This window comes from Canis lupus, chromosome 18 (assembly GCF_048164855.1).
Source record: "Canis lupus baileyi chromosome 18, mCanLup2.hap1, whole genome shotgun sequence".
NCBI classification, from domain to species: Eukaryota; Metazoa; Chordata; class Mammalia; order Carnivora; family Canidae; genus Canis; species Canis lupus.
In genome coordinates, this window is record NC_132855.1 from 52,974,760 (window position 1) to 52,991,139 (window position 16,380).

General features: G+C 55.0%; 1 protein-coding gene across 3 annotated transcripts; it reads right to left on the bottom strand.

Annotated features, from left to right (window-relative positions):
* On the bottom strand, positions 1-10,286 carry PRRT4 (proline rich transmembrane protein 4). Of its 3 annotated transcripts, XM_072784470.1 has the most exons (5): positions 10,129-10,286; positions 8,171-8,894; positions 7,981-8,085; positions 7,506-7,625; positions 1-2,384 (listed from the first exon to the last, which is right to left on the bottom strand). In XM_072784470.1, the coding sequence occupies exons 2-5, from the start codon at positions 8,820-8,822 to the stop codon at positions 559-561; spliced, it is 2,703 nt and encodes a 900-aa protein (XP_072640571.1). In that variant the 5' UTR covers positions 8,823-8,894; positions 10,129-10,286; the 3' UTR covers positions 1-558. The 3 variants fall into 3 exon arrangements, with proteins under 3 accessions (XP_072640571.1, XP_072640572.1, XP_072640570.1); XM_072784471.1 differs by lacking the exon at positions 10,129-10,286 and having other exon boundaries at positions 1-1,123; positions 8,171-10,030; XM_072784469.1 differs by lacking the exon at positions 10,129-10,286 and having other exon boundaries at positions 8,171-10,030.
* Positions 10,287-16,380: the final 6,094 nt, after the last annotated feature.

A 16,380-nucleotide genomic window follows, 5' to 3' on the forward strand; every position in this document is an offset into this window, starting at 1 on the left:
TTTCTCTGAAAATATTTTATTGATAAATTAACTCTGAAAGCGCTCACCTCCCACCCAACTGCTGTAGAGTCTCCTCGATGGGCCATGGATCCTTCTATGGGGGACCCTTCTATGGGGAAGGACCCTGTGGAGGACAGGGAGTCTCACTCACACAGTAATGGGATTCCTGGGCATGGCAGAGGTGGGTGTGGGGACTGAAGCCAGTCTGAGGGTCCTCTGAGGACAGCCCCTCTCACTCAGCACCAGAATGGGGAGTGGCGGTCAGGAGTGGAGCACCTTGGAACTTTATTGCTGGTGAATGCCAAGGAAAGTGGGACCCCTGCCAGCCTAGCATTGCAGCTGAGGGATCCGCACCCAGGGCTCCAGAGGAGGTGGCACTGACTCCCAATCAATAGAACCTGGCTGCTGACCCACCCACCCAGGGACCCCTGGATGGGGAAGGAAGCAGGGGGAGGTATCTGAGCCAGGCAGGATTGGGGAAGGGTTACAGTGTGCAGGTCTCGGGCAGAGCAGGCGTCAGGAGGGGGCATAGGCTGGGGCAGCCAGGGGGCTGCCTCTTCACAGGTCTATGGTGTCACTGCCCACACTCAGCTCATCGATCTGTCGGCAGGCGTCCAGGAACTGCTCCTGCAGCAAAGCCTCTGCGGCCTGCAGCTCAGGAGTGGGCTCTGGGGAGTCACGGGAGGGTGGGGACAGAGCCTGGTAGGAGCCTGAGCCCGGGAGGCTAGGGCTGCACCCTGAGGGCCTGGGTGGACTGAGGACGCAGACCAGTGGACAGCGTGGAGGCCTGTCCGGGCTGGAGCACAGCAGCATGGACGAGCTGTCCCGCGAAAGTCCGCACAGTGAGCCAGAAGAGGCGCTGCTGCCTGCGGGCCAGGCCCCGGGAGAGGGGAGCTCCTGGGGCGCAGAGGAGCCAGGGGCCTCCTCAGACCTCCCACTGGGCCCAGCCCGCGTCTTCGCCCCCAGCGAGGTGGTGCGGTAGAGGCCGAGCCCAGGCAGGGCTTCCCCGAAGGCAGGGCCCTGGAAGAGGCCGGGCGTGAGCAGGGCCTCGCTGCAGAGGGCCTCCTCAATGCTGCGCCGCAGGTTGATTGGGGAGGGCGGGCGGAAGTCCACGGTGTAATCGCTGCAGGGGGAGGAGGCCGGAGAAGGGGCCGGGTTTCCCGCCGCCCCTTCGAAGCCCCGGCAGCCGCCTCCCTGGAGTAGGAGATCGGGGCCTGGCCCAGCCAGGGCGCACAGCTGCAGCAGCTCCGCGTCGCCACGGGCGATGGCGCCACCCAGGGGCTCCTTGTCTGGAGGCCCGGTGACCCAGCCCCCGGGCAGCAGCGGGGCCGCGTGGCCCGGGGACAAGCGGAAGAGCTTGGCCCAGCAGCGCGGCGGCACACGGGGACTGCTGAGCGCCGGGTAGAGGCCCAGCAGCGCCAACGGGAGCGCGACGCCCACCTCGCCCAAGCGCAGGCCTAGCTGGAAGGTCCACCAGGGCCAGGGTCCCTCCAGGCCAGGCTGGCCGCCATAGCCCAAGGCGTGCAGCACCTCGTAGCCCTGCAGGGCTCCACTCAGCAGCCCGAAAGTGCCCGCCACCGGGGCCGTGCGGGCCGCGCACCGCCAGGACTCGCGCGGGGCGAAGGGGCTGCGCGCCTGCGGGACGGGGGTGGCGCCCTTGAAACCAGACCCTCCCAGGGGCGCCCCGGCCCGCCGCCGCCGGCCCCCCCAGCAGGACAGCGCCAGCAGGAGCCCGGAGAGGAGGGCGGCGAGGAGGGCGTGCAGCCCGCGGGAGGCCAGCCGCAGGGGCCGCAGCGGGCGGTGGGCGGCGCTCCCCACAGCGGCGGCGGCCGCCAGCCCCAGCCCCAGGAGCAGCAGCGCGGCCAGGCCGGCGGGACACCGCGGCGGGCGCGGGCGGGCCAGCAGCAGGCAGGCCAGGCCCAGGCCGGCGGCCAGGCAGGGCAGCGGCAGGTCCTGCAGCAGCAGCCAGGCGAGCGGGGGCAGCCGGTCGCGGTGGCCGTAGGCGTCGTAGAAGAGCGGGAAGGCCCGCGTGGTCCCGGCCGAGAGCAGGAGCAGGTCCAGCAGCGCCAGGCAGGGGGCGCCGGGCGGGCAGCGCCAGGGCAGGAGGGCTAGGGCCAGCAGCGCCAGCAGGGCCACCAGGCCGAAAAGCGTGCCTACCCCGTACACGTGGGCCTCCCAGGCCAGCCCCCAGCGAGCTCTGGCCTCCGCCCAGTCGGCCTCCAGGGTCAGGAAGAAGAGCGGTAGCGGGGCCCCAGGAGGCTGCCCCTCGGTTCCAGGCAGTCCTGCAATGCTGCAGGACCCTGGCCCGCACTCTGGCTCCACCGAAGGCTTCCCAAGGCTGGCAGGAGAGGCTTCATCTAGGCCAGAGGTGGAGATGGTGGGGTCTGTGGGCAAAGAACGTTTGTGTGAGGCAATTGTGCAGCCCTCCCCTTGACTTCCCTACAGTCAGTAGCCTGTATGCCAGTCAGAGTCTTCATAACATCTAGGACACATTTGTCTTAAATATGGGATTCACCTGGTCTCTCAGCCCCTTGCCTTCTGCCGGCCTTCAAACTCCATCAAACTCCTCAGTAATTTCAGCTCTCATCCCTGGAGGCATCCCTGACCCACCCTCAGCTATCTGCTTTGTTCATTTCCCTTCATCGCTCTGAGGTTCTACTGAAGAGGGTTTTTTCTTAAGAGGCCACCGAATTTTACAACTGGAAGGAACTGGAGAAGGCCCCTCTAGTTCAATCCTCCCACCAGAAAGAAAGCTTCTTAAGAACAAAGATTTTTGCTCTGCTCACATCTGAATCTCCACGCCTAAAATGGTGCCTGGCTCAGAGGAGGCTCCGAGCAGATACTCGTTGCGTAAATGAATCCCCTTATTTTCCTAGTGAAAACACTGAGGCTCTACAGAGAGACAAAGTGACTTGCCCAAGGTCACAAGTTGGCAGAGCTGCCACTAGAATCCAGCTCTGAACATTGGTCTGAGACACTTCTCATGGTTCCAGACCTTTTTCATAATGCTAGTTTGCTTATCTCTTATTCTGTAACCCTGACTCCCAACTCCCACCTTGGTGCTAGGAGAAGCTTCCCCTGCCCTTTTTCATCTGCTACCCCTTGCCCCCTGTCTCTTTAGGTAAAGCCCCTCTGCATACATGTGCATACATGCAGTGGGGGTAGAGGTAAGACACTCCTGACCCCAGCATCTGAGGAGAACACAATCTTTCCTATTCACCGGCCTTCCTGTCTGCCACACCCCCAGACTTTAGCTTCCCATGGCCGCGGTCCCCATGCTGACTCAGTCACTCAGTCATTTGTCTAAGGCTCTTAAGGTGCATGCCCCTTTAGTTCTCAATTCACTGTACAGAAGGTGACATTGGAATGGACTCCCCTGGGTCTCAAGGCTACCCTTGAATTCCCAGGAAGGAACCACTGGGGAGAGCATAGTGGGATAAGATGCCATCTTAGTGAGTGAGCCCCTCGAGTGCTCTAGGATTTGCCAACTTAGGCCCCCCGGGCCCCATTCTGTGCTCCAACACCTCCCTCACATCCCTCGGGGAAAGTAAAGTCAAAGGGCACTTGGTGTGGCTCAGTCGGCTGGGTGCCTGACTCTTGGTTTTGGCTTGGGTCATGATCTCGAGGTCATGGGATTGAGCTTCTTGCTCAGTGAGGAATCTGCTTAAGACAGTCTCTCCCTCTGCCCCTCCTCCATGCATGCTTGCTCCCTCTCTCTCCCTCTCTCTTGAAAATAAATAAATGAATCTTTTTTAAAAAGGGCGGGAGGGAGTCAAGGAAGAGAGGATGAGGAGCAAGATCCCTAATTTACTTTCTTGGAGCCAGAAAAGAACTAGAAAGAGATCCAAGGATTCTTCCCCTGGCCAGGCAGCAAAGGAAGATGTTTCAGGCTGAACCTCTCCCTACTCCACCTAGCAAGCTCAGCAGAACTGCAGCTGCAAACAAGTATGGAGGGAGGAAGATGGTGGTGAAGGATGGAGACACCCTGGGGAGGATGCGGAGGTGCACAGGAGGCAGATGTACAATGAGGAAGGGAGGGTCTCCTGACAGGCAGACTCCTGCCCCAACCGCCTGGCCATGCTCCCACCTTGCCTCAGCTGTACAATACGGGAAGACCCCAGGTGCATGCCCAGTCAGTGCCAGTTCACACTGGGAATGTGCAAAACAGCCATCCCAAGAACAAGGAAAAGGAGTGAGGGGGGCAGAAAGGGGCTCTGGAGAGAGAGGGGGGGGAAGACAGAAATCAGACAACTGGGGAGAGCAGAGAGGGAGCAGCCAAAAATTTAAATATACACAGCTTGCTGCCTACTGCGAACAGCAGCATGTGCCCTGGTCCCCGTTCCATCACATTCCTCAAGTCTGAAATGGGAAGAGTACCTACTGCATAAGGCTGTTAGGAGGATAAATGGATGATGTGTCCAAAGCTCTTCAGAGAGCCTGGTGCATAATAAGCATTCGATATGTGATTGTTGTTGGTATCATCATTATCAGCTAATGTTTATCACCCATCAATCATCAGTTTGTGTTCATGTGAGCGTGACTATTCCTGGCCTCAAACTAGTTCTTGATTTAACCAACAAAAGTCTGTTGTCTCTTAGCACATCCTTAGTCAAATGAGTGAACATCAACACATCATTTCACTTTGTGAACCCTATTTTAAAAACATCATTTGGATGGACTAACCACCCCTGAACACCTAATGAAGACACACAGTCATGAGTTTAGTAAGGATCATTTGGCTGGGATGGCTTGTTGATCAGGAGTGGGTATCAATCTGACATTAGCAGCATCAAATATTTGTACCCCCTCCATCAACCTCATTCCTTTGTCCCCTCAGATGCTCTTGCCCAACCCACTTCTGCAAAGTGGATGAGTTTGCTTGGCTTTTCCCCCACTTTGGCGGGCTCTGCAGAAAGGCAATGGGACCGTGCCCAGGAGCTCCACAGCCTGAGCCAGACAGACTGCCACCCCTCACAGCCTCCTCTTTGCTCACTGAGCAGACAAGTTGCAGCTGTCAGAGATCTGGTCTACCTTACCTTCTTCCAGCTCCATTTCTTACCTGAGGGTCACAAGACACCTTATCTCTCACCTCTGTCCCCAAGCACTATGGCAACTAGAGCAAATTTTTAACATTTCTAAGCCAGAAAAAAAAAATTAAAACCAGAAAATAGACAAAGTATAGACCTCAGGCACAACTCAGGTCTCGGAGGGGGCAGTTCTGAAGTAGGAGCATTGCTTTCTGGGGGGAGGTAAGCATGCCCTGTGTACTCAGGGCTGGCCATGTTGTGAGTGGCAACAGGCAGAGAAGACCCAGCTTCTGCCTTGGAAGAATCCGCTTGACCTCATCCCATCTCCCTACTTGAGGCTTCCCCAGAAGGAGTCCTCAGTCTTCCCAAGAAGAGCCTAGATGATAGTGAGTTCCTAGGATCCCTCTCTTGAGCGGCCTTCTCTTACAAGGTGGTCCCACTCTGGGCCTGTGGCCCCTCTTGACCTCAGGGGCAAGAAAGGAGATAGGATGTCAATGTGAGTAATTGGTGAGGTCACAGCTGGCTGGGGAGGAGTCAGGGAGAGGGGCCTGCTAGATTTCTGGAAAGTCAGGCCTGATTATCTACCAGCTGCCCAGATCAAAGGCCTGGGAAGCTACTCTCCCAGTAGAAGTTATAGCCCATTCAGCTGCCTGGCCCCATTCCTCTCCCAACCCCCACCTCTAGGATCATGGAAGATTGATCCTCTTTGTCAGGGTAACAGATATTCGAAATATTTAACAACTGTAAATGCCACAGATGGCAGCCAATCAGAACAGACATCAGCCCTGGTGGTCAGGGAGTGGAGGGGAGTGCTCAGGGGGTGAAGGCCAGTGGGTACTTCTCAACTGGTTTCAAAGTCTTTCAATATGTTAATAACCTGCACAACTTCTCCTGGAGTATACCAGCTGAATACTAGTTCTGTCCAAGGTGAAGGGAACCTAATGCAAGAGAAGAGAAGCCCTAGAATCAAAGCTTAACCACACCTAGGTTAGGAAGGCCCTAGAGGAGACACACAGAGCCTCACTTTGTCCCTTAAGTGCTTAACACTACTCCCTACACACGCTGCTGGCTTGAGCAAGGCCCTTGACCTCACCAAGAAGCCTCTGGCCCTCCTGGGTTTATCTGAGAGAAATAACCAGGAAGAGGCTGAGTTCCTGCAACCATCAGTGAGAGGGGGGAGGAGGTAGGGCAGCAAGCTGGGCTTCCTCTGATACTGTCCAGACTCATTAAACCTGCCTGGCCAGCACTGTCACCCAGGCTGACAGACCGCCAGCCAACATCCTTCCCCTGGGGCCACAGAGCCTGCCCCCTCCCACCCTACAGCAGACCCTGCCACTGCTACACACTAGGCTGGATGGGGAGGGATCAGCAGCCCCGCCCCCCCCCCCAATCCCCACAGGCCCAAGAGTGCAGCAACTGATGGGGAGTGAGCCAGAGTCAGGTTCTGTCTTAAGTCTAGAACTGGAAGAAGCTAGAGGAGCTGGTTCCCACTGTGAAGTGGCCGAGAGGATTCACAGCAACAGGAAAGGCTTTGCAGAACTAAAGCTGGGCCTGGAGGTCCCTCTCCATGGTTCCCTGGGCCTCCCCTCCCACAGCCTCTCCCTGAGTGTGGACTCTGCCATGTGGGTTGTGATGTCCATCACATCTCAGGGCCAAGGGTGTGGTGCTCCAGCAGGAGGGTCTGGAAGTGTATTTGGGATGCAGGAGGGAAAAAAACCACGATTAACAGCTACTCTTTAATAAACTTCTACTTCATGCCCAGCCTCTTGCCAAGAGCTTATGTTATCTGGAAGCTTCACAATAACAAAATAGGTGCTATCATTAAACCCTAGATATATGAGAAAATTCAGGGTCAGAGAGGTTCAATAACTTGCCCAAGGTCACCCAGCCAGTTTGGAAGTGAGCTGGGATTCTGAACCAAGTCTCAAGATTCCAGAGCCCCTGCTCTTTCCTCTGCACCACCAGCTTGTCTATGTGCATATTCTGAAGTGTTCCCTTGAATAAGGGTGGCATCTGTCTCCTCACAGTCTTCTCTTCCACATCTTCCCATGAGGGGCCCAGCTCTGCTAAGGTTGACAACATGTCGTGTCTTATCACACAGCAAAGGCGAGAGCCCCAAGGTTGGAGTAGGGGGTGGAGAGGCAGGCCAGGCAGGCTGGCGTGAAGGGTGGAGTTGGTACCGAGACTGTGGGAACCATGAAGGAGCTCCTGTATCTGTCTGCCTCTGATACAACTGTCTACATCCTGCTCTGCCTGGGATGACAAAACTCCCAGAGAACCATTACTTAACTCTGTGTGGGACTATCCCCAGCAACACTGGTTCTCAGACCGTTAATATATATCTCCATGGTGACGAAGGAGAGAATGGTGATGATGACTATGATGACATTGAAATAAAAAAGTCCCAGAACGCAGATGAGTGGCTAGCATGCAGTAAGTGCTAAATAAATGTCATGTTCAAGTGAATTGGACACTTACCTACTGATGCTGTTGCCATCGTGGCAGAGTTTAGGGAAGCAGCTGGGTCCAACGGTCCTGAGCTTGGGAGCTTTCTCTCCAGGGGGAAGGGGGGTGGGGACAGAGTGGTGCCAAAGAACCCTGCAAAGGGAGCATGTAGGGTTCAAGTGCCATCCTACCAGCCAGCCTTGGCTTCTGGGACTTTGGAGAAAATACTGTCCTTCCCCCAGAGCTTATGCTAAGGGAGCCAGTATATACCAAACAGGAATTGTAGCCACATGCACCCTTGGAGGTAAGCTATTAGGACCGAACCAAACTCCATATGGCAAACAGGGCATTTCCCCTACGGGAGCAGTGGCCCGTGTCCCAGGCCCTAGGAGAAGCAACAAAGAGTCAAAAAAAGGGGGGGGGGGTGTTTGCTGATTAGGCCCAAAGCACAGTGCCTGGCACGTAGAAGTATTCCCTAAGTGTTGGTTGCAATGAAATAAACACTCACCTGGAGAATCTGAAACCTGAGAGGCAGAGCTTGGGGATGGAGTTGGGCCTAAGGGGCTTGGGCCTGAGAGGTTCCGCAGTGGGGACAGAGTAGTGCCAAAGAACCCTGCAAAAGGAGCCCAGGCTGAAGCTTCCTCCTACCTGCCAGGCTTTGCAGCAGGGGCTCTCCTCCAGATGGGGTGGGTACTCACCAAAGGGTCCCAGGCGCCCGGCAATCTCTGCCAGACTGGCCCTCAGGCTGGGCAGCAGGGGCAGCGTTCGATGCCCCAGTGTGGGGGCCGCACCTGCTCTCAGCGCCATGTCAAACTTCAGCTCCAGCTCACTCTGGCGGAGCCTGGGAGCACTGGATGGAGGTGCCGTAGCTGTCAGAGCAGTGTTCCAGGTCACGGTGCCCATCCTGGGCTGATAGGGAGCAGTGGGCCGGTCAGTGGGCCCAGAGATGGGGGATGTGGACTCTGGAGACAGGGAGGAGGTCCAGGGAGTAGAGCTGCCTTCAGCAGATCCCCACTCTGGAGGGGAGTTCCCAAGGGAGCCCACTAGCAGTTCCCAAAAGGGATCAGTCCTCAGCCCACTGGCCACCTCTTCCTCAGGCTCCCGGCTGGGCCCAGAAGAGAGCGGCTGGGTCTCTGTGACAGGGAGTGCCCAGGCAGCAGCAGGTCCCCGAAGGTGGAATTTGAAGTTAAGTCCCAGGTTGAGAGACAGCATAGAGGCCTCACTCTGAGGTGGTGAGGTCAGAGTGGTAAGAGGGACACCTGTGACGGAGGAGGCAGGCTGGGGCCCCACTGGAACAGCAAGCAGGACCCAGCAGAACAGCCCCAGCCCCAGACAGCTATGCCCTGCCATGGCCCCACCTGGCCTCGGGTGGCCTCAATGGGCAGGGGCTCAGTTCTTCAGCACCTTTTGAGCTTGAAGGTCCTGGAGAGAGGAGAGGCGCTATGAGCCCTGGCTGCCTGAGACCAGATGCCCCCTGAGAGAGGCTGCTGGTCACAGAGAAGCAGGTGGTGGGGGGCAGGATGCAAAGAGCTCTGCCCAAGGAGAGTTGCCAGCTACTTCCTCCATTCAGGCCCCAGAACAGATCTCTCTCCTGTGGGTTCCCTCCCCTCCCCCTAAAGCCCTGCTCCCCTACCAGACTGGGCTCTGATGGCAACCAGCTGCCCTCATCCTCACCTGATAGCTGATTCCCAGACTCAGATCCCTTTCCTCCCTCTCTCCTGTCCTCTGGTCCTCCCTCTCTCCTCTCCAATAAATCAGATATTTATTGAGGCCTACTATGTGCCAAGCACCCTTCTGCTAATACAATTGTGAACAAGCAAACCCTCACAGAGGAGTCTCAACCTGCTCCCACGCCCACCTGGGGCCCTAAGCTACGGTGTTGGCACTGTCTCTCACTCAGAGCCCAGAGAACACGGGGCCCTGGGAGGGGCAAAGCCCAGGGCTGGATGATCTGGCGAGCTGGGGAAGGCAGCCAGGCTCCCGCCAGAGAAGCAGGGGGCCCTGGTCTGGCAGAAGCGGTCCCTTCAGCCTGTCCCCTCTTTCCAGGGGCTTGGCCTGCTCCCTTTCCCTTAACCCTAGAAGTGTTTGGGGGAGGGGCAGCTTGGCCGGCTCTGGCTTCCTGGGGAAGATGGCCAGGCAGGCAAGCCGGGCAAGGGGCTGCTGCAGTGGAGTCCGACCTTCCCCCCCAACATCCCCTCCACGCACACACATCTGGTGGGGGAAGGGGAGGGTAAGCCAGGGACACACGTGCACCCGGCACCCTTACATCACACACATGGCCACACCTAGCTCCCGTGACACACTCACCCACTCACCCTGCACACACACGTGTACACGCACACACACACACCCGATTCTGCCGAATGCCCTCCCTTACTCGGGTTCAGACCCAAGCTCCATGAGCTCCCAACCTTCCCTGTCTCTCCACACACGCGCACACACACACGCCCCTCACAGACACGCACAGTATATACAGTCACACAGAGAGGCACACACACCCCTACGCACACATCCACGCACTCCGTACAGACATCACACACCTTCGTCCCTCTACACACCCACCCTCCCAGCCCTCGAAGGCTCGCTCGCCCGCTCGCTGGCGCCGGCGCCGGCTCCGGCTCTCGCTCGCGCTCTCCCCCGGCCCGGACCCGCCGACCTGCTCCTCCGCTCCCTCCCGCAGGCGGGGCTCCGCTGCCAAGTCCCCCGAGGACCCGAGGTCGCGGCGGCCCAGGCGCCCAGCCGGACCACGCTGCGCCGAGTCTCGCCGGTCCTCTGGGTCGCGCCCGACGCCCCTCGGCACGTCCCGGCGACCGCGGCCACGCCGCCACGCTGCCCCCGGTGTGGCCCGGCCCGCGGCCCGCAGCGCTGTGCCCCGCGGCCCGCCCGGTCCGGCTCGCCGCCCCGCGCTCCCTCCCCGCGGCGCCGCCTCCTGGCTGCGAGCCCCGCTCCCCGGCAGAGCCGCCCGCGCCGGGCTCCGCGGCAGCCGCGCTCTGACCGCGCGCCCGCCCGCCCTCCTCCCCCCGCCTCCCTCCCTCGCGCGCGCCCCTCCCTCCCGCCCGCCCGCCCGCTCCCCGCCCGCTCCCCGCCCCGCCCCCGCCCCGCCCGGGCCGCCAGGCGGGCGCGCACCGCAGCGCCCAGCGCCCCCGCCTCTGTGCCCGGCGCCCCGACGCGCTCGTCCACCCCGCGCTGCCGGTCGGCCGCGGGGGCGGGCATGTCGCTCGCAGCCCCGCGCCGACGGCCGCGCTCCCCCCTGGCGGCCCACCGCACGCAGCCGCGCGCCCTGCTGCCCGGGAACACTCGGCCGCGGGCCGGAGCCCCGCGCGCGCACACGCGTGCACACACACGCCCGCGCCCACGGCAGCCTGCCCCGGGACCGCACCCCAGGCAAGAACCACCCCTGCGCTCATTAAGCCGTGAGTGGAAGTGTAATGTCTCGTCCATCCTCACCGCAAGCTGTGGGTGTCCCCATTTCATAGGTAGGTAAATTAAGGCTCAGAAAAGTATCGAATGTGCCCATTACCCAGATTCCGCAGCTTGGCAGAGACTGTACTCTATCCGCTGCCCTCTCCACACCCGGGTGGCTTTCAGCAGTTGTACTGCTACACGGGAGTGCCTGCAACACTGGACAGGTGAACTGCAGAATGCCAATTGGTGCGTAACTTTTTTTTTTTTTTTGGCTAAAACTGATCTCTCAGAAATACTCAGAGTTTCAGAAATGTCTGCCAGGAAGAATGAATGGTGAGCCTAAGCTGCCTGTGAGAGGTGGATTATAAGGCGTTTCCAATGACAGAGGAGAAGAGAACAGCGAAATCAAAGAGTGTGCAGCTTCAAGGATATAAGAGAGCCCAGGCCAAGGCTAACCCAGTGTTAAAGATGACAAACGAGCAGGGTGGTCACTGTGGATACTTTATGGACCCTGTTAGGGTGTCCTAGTGACTGATTTAAGTAGTTCCAGCTCGTTTGTGTCATCTTCAGTCTCTAAATCCCTTCAACTGTTCCTCCAAAAATGCTAGTATTTAAAAGTATCAGGAAAACATAAAACAGGAGATTCCCTGTACCACATAAAGCTGTCCCTCAAAATCAGACATCCTATTGTATGCCAAGCATTGTGCTAAATACTTTAGGAATATCCTCACTTACTCTTTCATCACAAGCCACAGAGAGAAAAATTACTGTCACTGCATTATGGCCTTGGATGTGACTCTGGCCCCCTTTCCATTTCCCCCTCTCTTGCTGAGTTCTAAGGTTGGGGGGTGCTGCTCATTGAGTTACTGAGGGCAAGTTCTGTCTCAGTCAGAGAGCTCACAGAGTCATAAAGAGATGCCCTGGGTAGGCGCTCAGTGAATATCAGCTAAGTGAATAACAAAATAATAAATAATAATAATAATAATAATAATAATTCTGGGCTCCATGTGGGCAATGAGTTGTGCTTCAGAAAGGTGTCTAGGACTCACCGCTTTTTTTTTTTTTTTTTTAATCACAGAATTCCTTCAACCAGGCAACCAAATGACTTCCTCTCCATGGAATGTCAATGATGAAGTCTGGTTTTATTCTGGGTCCCTAAACAAAACATTGCAAAGGGCATTCCCTGGATGCACCCTCTGGGATTACTATAGGATCCCTCTTCCAGTAGGGAATTCCCCCAAATCCTTTAGGGGCTTCCTGAAGGCTACATACTGGGATCCAGCCACTGGTTTTCTCTCATATACTTAGTAAAAGTTATCCTGCTAGAGACATTTCCCTTGAATCCTCCTCATAGAAAGGTTAATTTCCTGCTAATCGTGTTCACTTAAAGACTTCTAAATGGAAAGACAGAAATAAACATACCCCAGTACATTAAAACAGCAATCTTCCATGACCAAGTAGGGTTATTCCCAGGAATTATATTTTTAAAAATATATTGAAAAGGGAAGTTAGGGTTCTGGGTTAAGATGGTGATTAAATGCATATATCTAATTTCAGTCCCTCCCAAAACCCCACTAAAACTTCAATAAAGAGATTTTTAAATCACGAGATAAATCCTCAGGGATGGAAAGAACAGGAAAACAGACAACAGCCACAGAATTTTTGAAGCAGGATGGCAGACAGCCATGTGGTTACTGACTTATCAGCCCTGAGGAAAAAGACATCTCAGCTGGCAGTGGGGAAAATGGAGAGCCAATTTGATTTACATTGCAAGGTTCTCAGAAGACACAGAAACTGGCAAGCTAAGGTCCCTCTGGAGCTGTGGAATAGGTTTGCTAAAGTAAGGGCCAGGATGAAAAGCAGTTAGATCCCTGGACCTTCCCTAACTCCAAGCCAGTGGGCTTCAAGTCCCTCGCCTATCCCAGCCAGGGTCTGGAAGATTTTCTCTGAAGGAAGGTAAGATAGAGGGTATATGGATTGGAGAAGCTTTGAACGCCGTTGTGAACCGAGATGCCATACTGAAAATACTGGAAACCAGGAGATTAAGTGACCAGAGGCCCCTAGCCTTCTCGTACTGTTGGGCTCCCAAAGAGCTAGGAGTAGGACCTTTGCCCTTTAGGCAGGAAACTGGAAGACTCTACACTGGGGTATTTCACTAGCCCGAGGAAAGACCTAAAGATACTGACATAGAGGTTTCCTTCCAAACAACCCAACTAGATCACCCTACGGTGGTGAACACAGCCTGTGAATTGGCTCAGGGTTTTTGACTAGCCCTCTCACCCTCCACAACCTTAATCATGGCCAAAGATTACCAGACATCCAGGAAATTTTCAACGCAAATTGAGAAAACAAACAATAAGAAAAGTCACTTGCAGGAAACAGTTTATACAGAGAGAGAAGCAAGTGTTTAAAAAAAGGGGGGGGCATTGTTAATATTAGAGAGATAAGACAGTGCATCCATAAAACAAGAGCAAGATGCTATACAAAGGGACAACCAGAACATAGCAACAGCAAGAATTAATGTCTTGAAAAATAAAATCATGACAGCAGAAACAAAACATCAATAGAAAGATGGGAAGATAAAGCTGATTAAATCCCCTAGGAAATAAAGCAACCATACTAACAAAATATAGAAGACAAAAGATAAAAAACATTTGAGGACAGCTGCATGAGTTCAACACTAAATTAAAAGAAGCTCCAATAAGAAAGAAAGAACCAAAGAAAAGAAAGAAAGGAAGGAAGAAAGAAAAGAAAAAGAAAGAAAGAAATCCTCACTGAATTAATTTGAGGAAATTTTACAGAACAGAAGGACATGAGTTGTCAGATCATTAAAAGCATGTCCACTAGGACCCAGCACTGTAGATGACAACAAACTCACATCAAGGCAAATTAAAGTGTCTAGAATTTTCCAAAACCAAGTAACATACAAAGGATTAGGTACCAGAAAGGCTTTGGATTTCTCAACAGCAACAACAGAAGTCAAAAGCAATGCTTTAAAAATGCTGAAGAAAATGTACTTTCAAACTAGAATTCATACCCGTCCAAGCTATCAGTTAGGTCAAAAGATAGGATATATCTATTTCCAGATGTATAAAATTTCAAAATATCTACCTCCCTTGCACAGTTTCTGGAAAAGCTACTAGAGAGAGTATTTTAGCAAAACCAGGAAATAAACCAAGAAAGCCAAAAACGTGGGGTGCAAAACAGAGGAGATCCACAGGAGAGAGGCAAAAGGGCTGCCTTGGAAGACAGTGAAGGGGGACCCCAAGATGTCAGCTGTGCACCATGTGTAGAGGGACGCCACTTCAGATTGGAGCCTGGGGACTAAGTCAGAAGACACATTGACAGCTGTCATCACCAAGATTTTTGATGCCGGTGTACCTCCTTTGGAACCACAGGTTGGAATTGTCTAGGTGAGCCTGCCCCAATTCTTACATGTACTTGACCTTGGCTTGACCACTTGCAATGAAGCTACTGTCCTCCCCTCCAGGCCCCTCTGCCTGCTAGGGAGGTGTTCCCCTTTGCCATATTCCTGGGAGGAGATAGGAGCAAGCTCGGAAGCAGAGAGCATAGAGCTCCAAGGGACGGTGGACACCCCAGCCTCACTGCAGTGGGCTCTGAATTTCCTAGGACTCCCTTGTGACCTTGCTCACAGACATTTCCAGAAAAGGTTCTTGTAAATCTTCAGAGTAGCTAAAGCCACCCAAGAGCCAGGGGCTCTGCTCAGCCAGCATCTCTTCTCCAGGAAGTCTCCGCCAAGTATGAGACCATCCTTTTCTTTCTCAGTTAGATTATCCTTGTTCCTCAGCCTTGTTTGGGAATGCACACAAATGGGGTGAAACCTTACATAGAAGCTCTGTGGGGCAGTCCTCCCCGGGGAGGTCAGGGCATCCTCCCAGCATCCAGAAGGCCAGTGCCTGCAGGTGATGAAGAAAAATGGAAGTGGGCCGGAAGCAGAGTAGTAAGGGGAAGGAGGCCTGAGGAACAGACATGGGGACCAAGGAGCCCTACCTTGCTCTGATCTCCTGTCCTTCCTCCTTCCTGCTGCTGGCTCCTAGGGTGGGGGGCGCTGGGGTAGGATAGCCAAGGGTCCCTCCAGTGAGTCCCTGCATTTCATCTCTTTGTGTCTTTAGTTCTTGGGGATTAGGGTGGATAGGGCAGAGGTCAGGGAGGTCTTTGGCACAGGTTATTTTGTAATTAAAAAAAAAAAAAACTCGCTTTAATCTTTTGACAATGACAGCTGTTCCCAAGTGTCTGCTTGGTGGGTTTCTATCTCCCTGGTTCTGCAGCCCTTAGACTTAAGTCAAACCTTATCATTTTCCAGTATATCAGATTCCTCATTTGTAAATTGGGGGTAATAATCATCCTCGCTTCATAAACTTACTGAGACTACTAAATGAATTAGGATGTATGAAGTGCTTTGAACACAGAAATACCATAAAAGTGTTTACTACCATGTTACTATGTTATGGTTCCAGGTGTGACAAATAAAGCACTGCAGGGGAATAGAGGAGGTGGTGAAGTTGGGGGGCAGTGGACAGAAGTGATTGGTGGGGGCTAGGGGAACAGGAGCATGGTAGGGACAAGTGGGGGACAAGAGTGGCTAGGGGAAGAGGATTCCTACCAGGGGCTAGGCTACAAGGTACCGGCTAGCCAGCAGGTAGAGGTAAAGAGGTTGGGGCTGGTAGGAGCTGCGATGCCATCTGCAAGGTTGATCTGTTTAAGTTTTATAGGGCAGAGCGGGCCCCAGGGAAAAGTGTCCTGGTTCTCACATCCCTGTAAAAAAGCACACGCCCTGCTTAGAGCTGAGGTCCCCTACTCTGGACCACCCAGGCACAAGATGCGGGGGACAGGTCCGAGGCTACTGGTGGCTCTGGGGGCTCCGTTACAAGCCCCTCCTCCCACACAAATGTGTTGGAGCAAACCCAGCTGGGCTTTGGTTTTTGACAGCTTGAAGGCTTCCCACAAGTGTCCTGAGAACTCAGCTGTTTCCCCGCAGCAGGGGAGTGGATACCCACAAGCCTGAGCCGCTTCTACCCATGACCCTCCCCTCCCCATCCCTCTCAGGGCTCAGAGAACAGAGAGGAGCAGCCAGAGGGGCCTGCAGGGCTGATGGACCACAACAACAGAGCTGCTACGTTGGCACCCCTGTGAGGCCTAGTCAGGGTGTCAATGGAGGGGGCACCCCCCTTCCGCCAGAGGAGAAGCCGGCTGCCTCAGCACAGGTTCCATTCCCCTAGTTCCCCTAGTTCTCCTTGGAGGGCCTCCCTCCTCCCTACCACCAAAGCAATCTTTGCTCCTCATCTCAGCCTTCCTCCTTGTTTCCTGAGACTCGATGCCTTGGTTATGTAAATGGCAGGATCACTAAATGGCAGCATTGATGCTGGGGACACTTAAATCTACCCCACCTCCCAGAGGGCCTGGGCCCGGCAGGGAATGAAGGAGGGGACCTTCTCCTGGACACTGAGTGGGGAGTTCACTATTGGGATGCAGGCTGTGGGTA

Bases quoted from the DNA above. Each gene is read 5' to 3' on its own strand.
- PRRT4 (XM_072784470.1), bottom strand. From the start codon at position 8,822: ATGGCAGGGCATAGCTGTCTGGGGCTGGGGCTGTTCTGCTGGGTCCTG. The intron at 7,626-7,980 runs GTGAGTGTTTAT...CTCCCTTTGCAG, and splicing joins TCAGGTTTCAGATTCTCCAG to GGTTCTTTGGCACCACTCTG. The intron at 2,385-7,505 runs GTAAGTGTCCAA...CTTTGCCCACAG, and splicing joins GATGGCAACAGCATCAGTAG to ACCCCACCATCTCCACCTCT.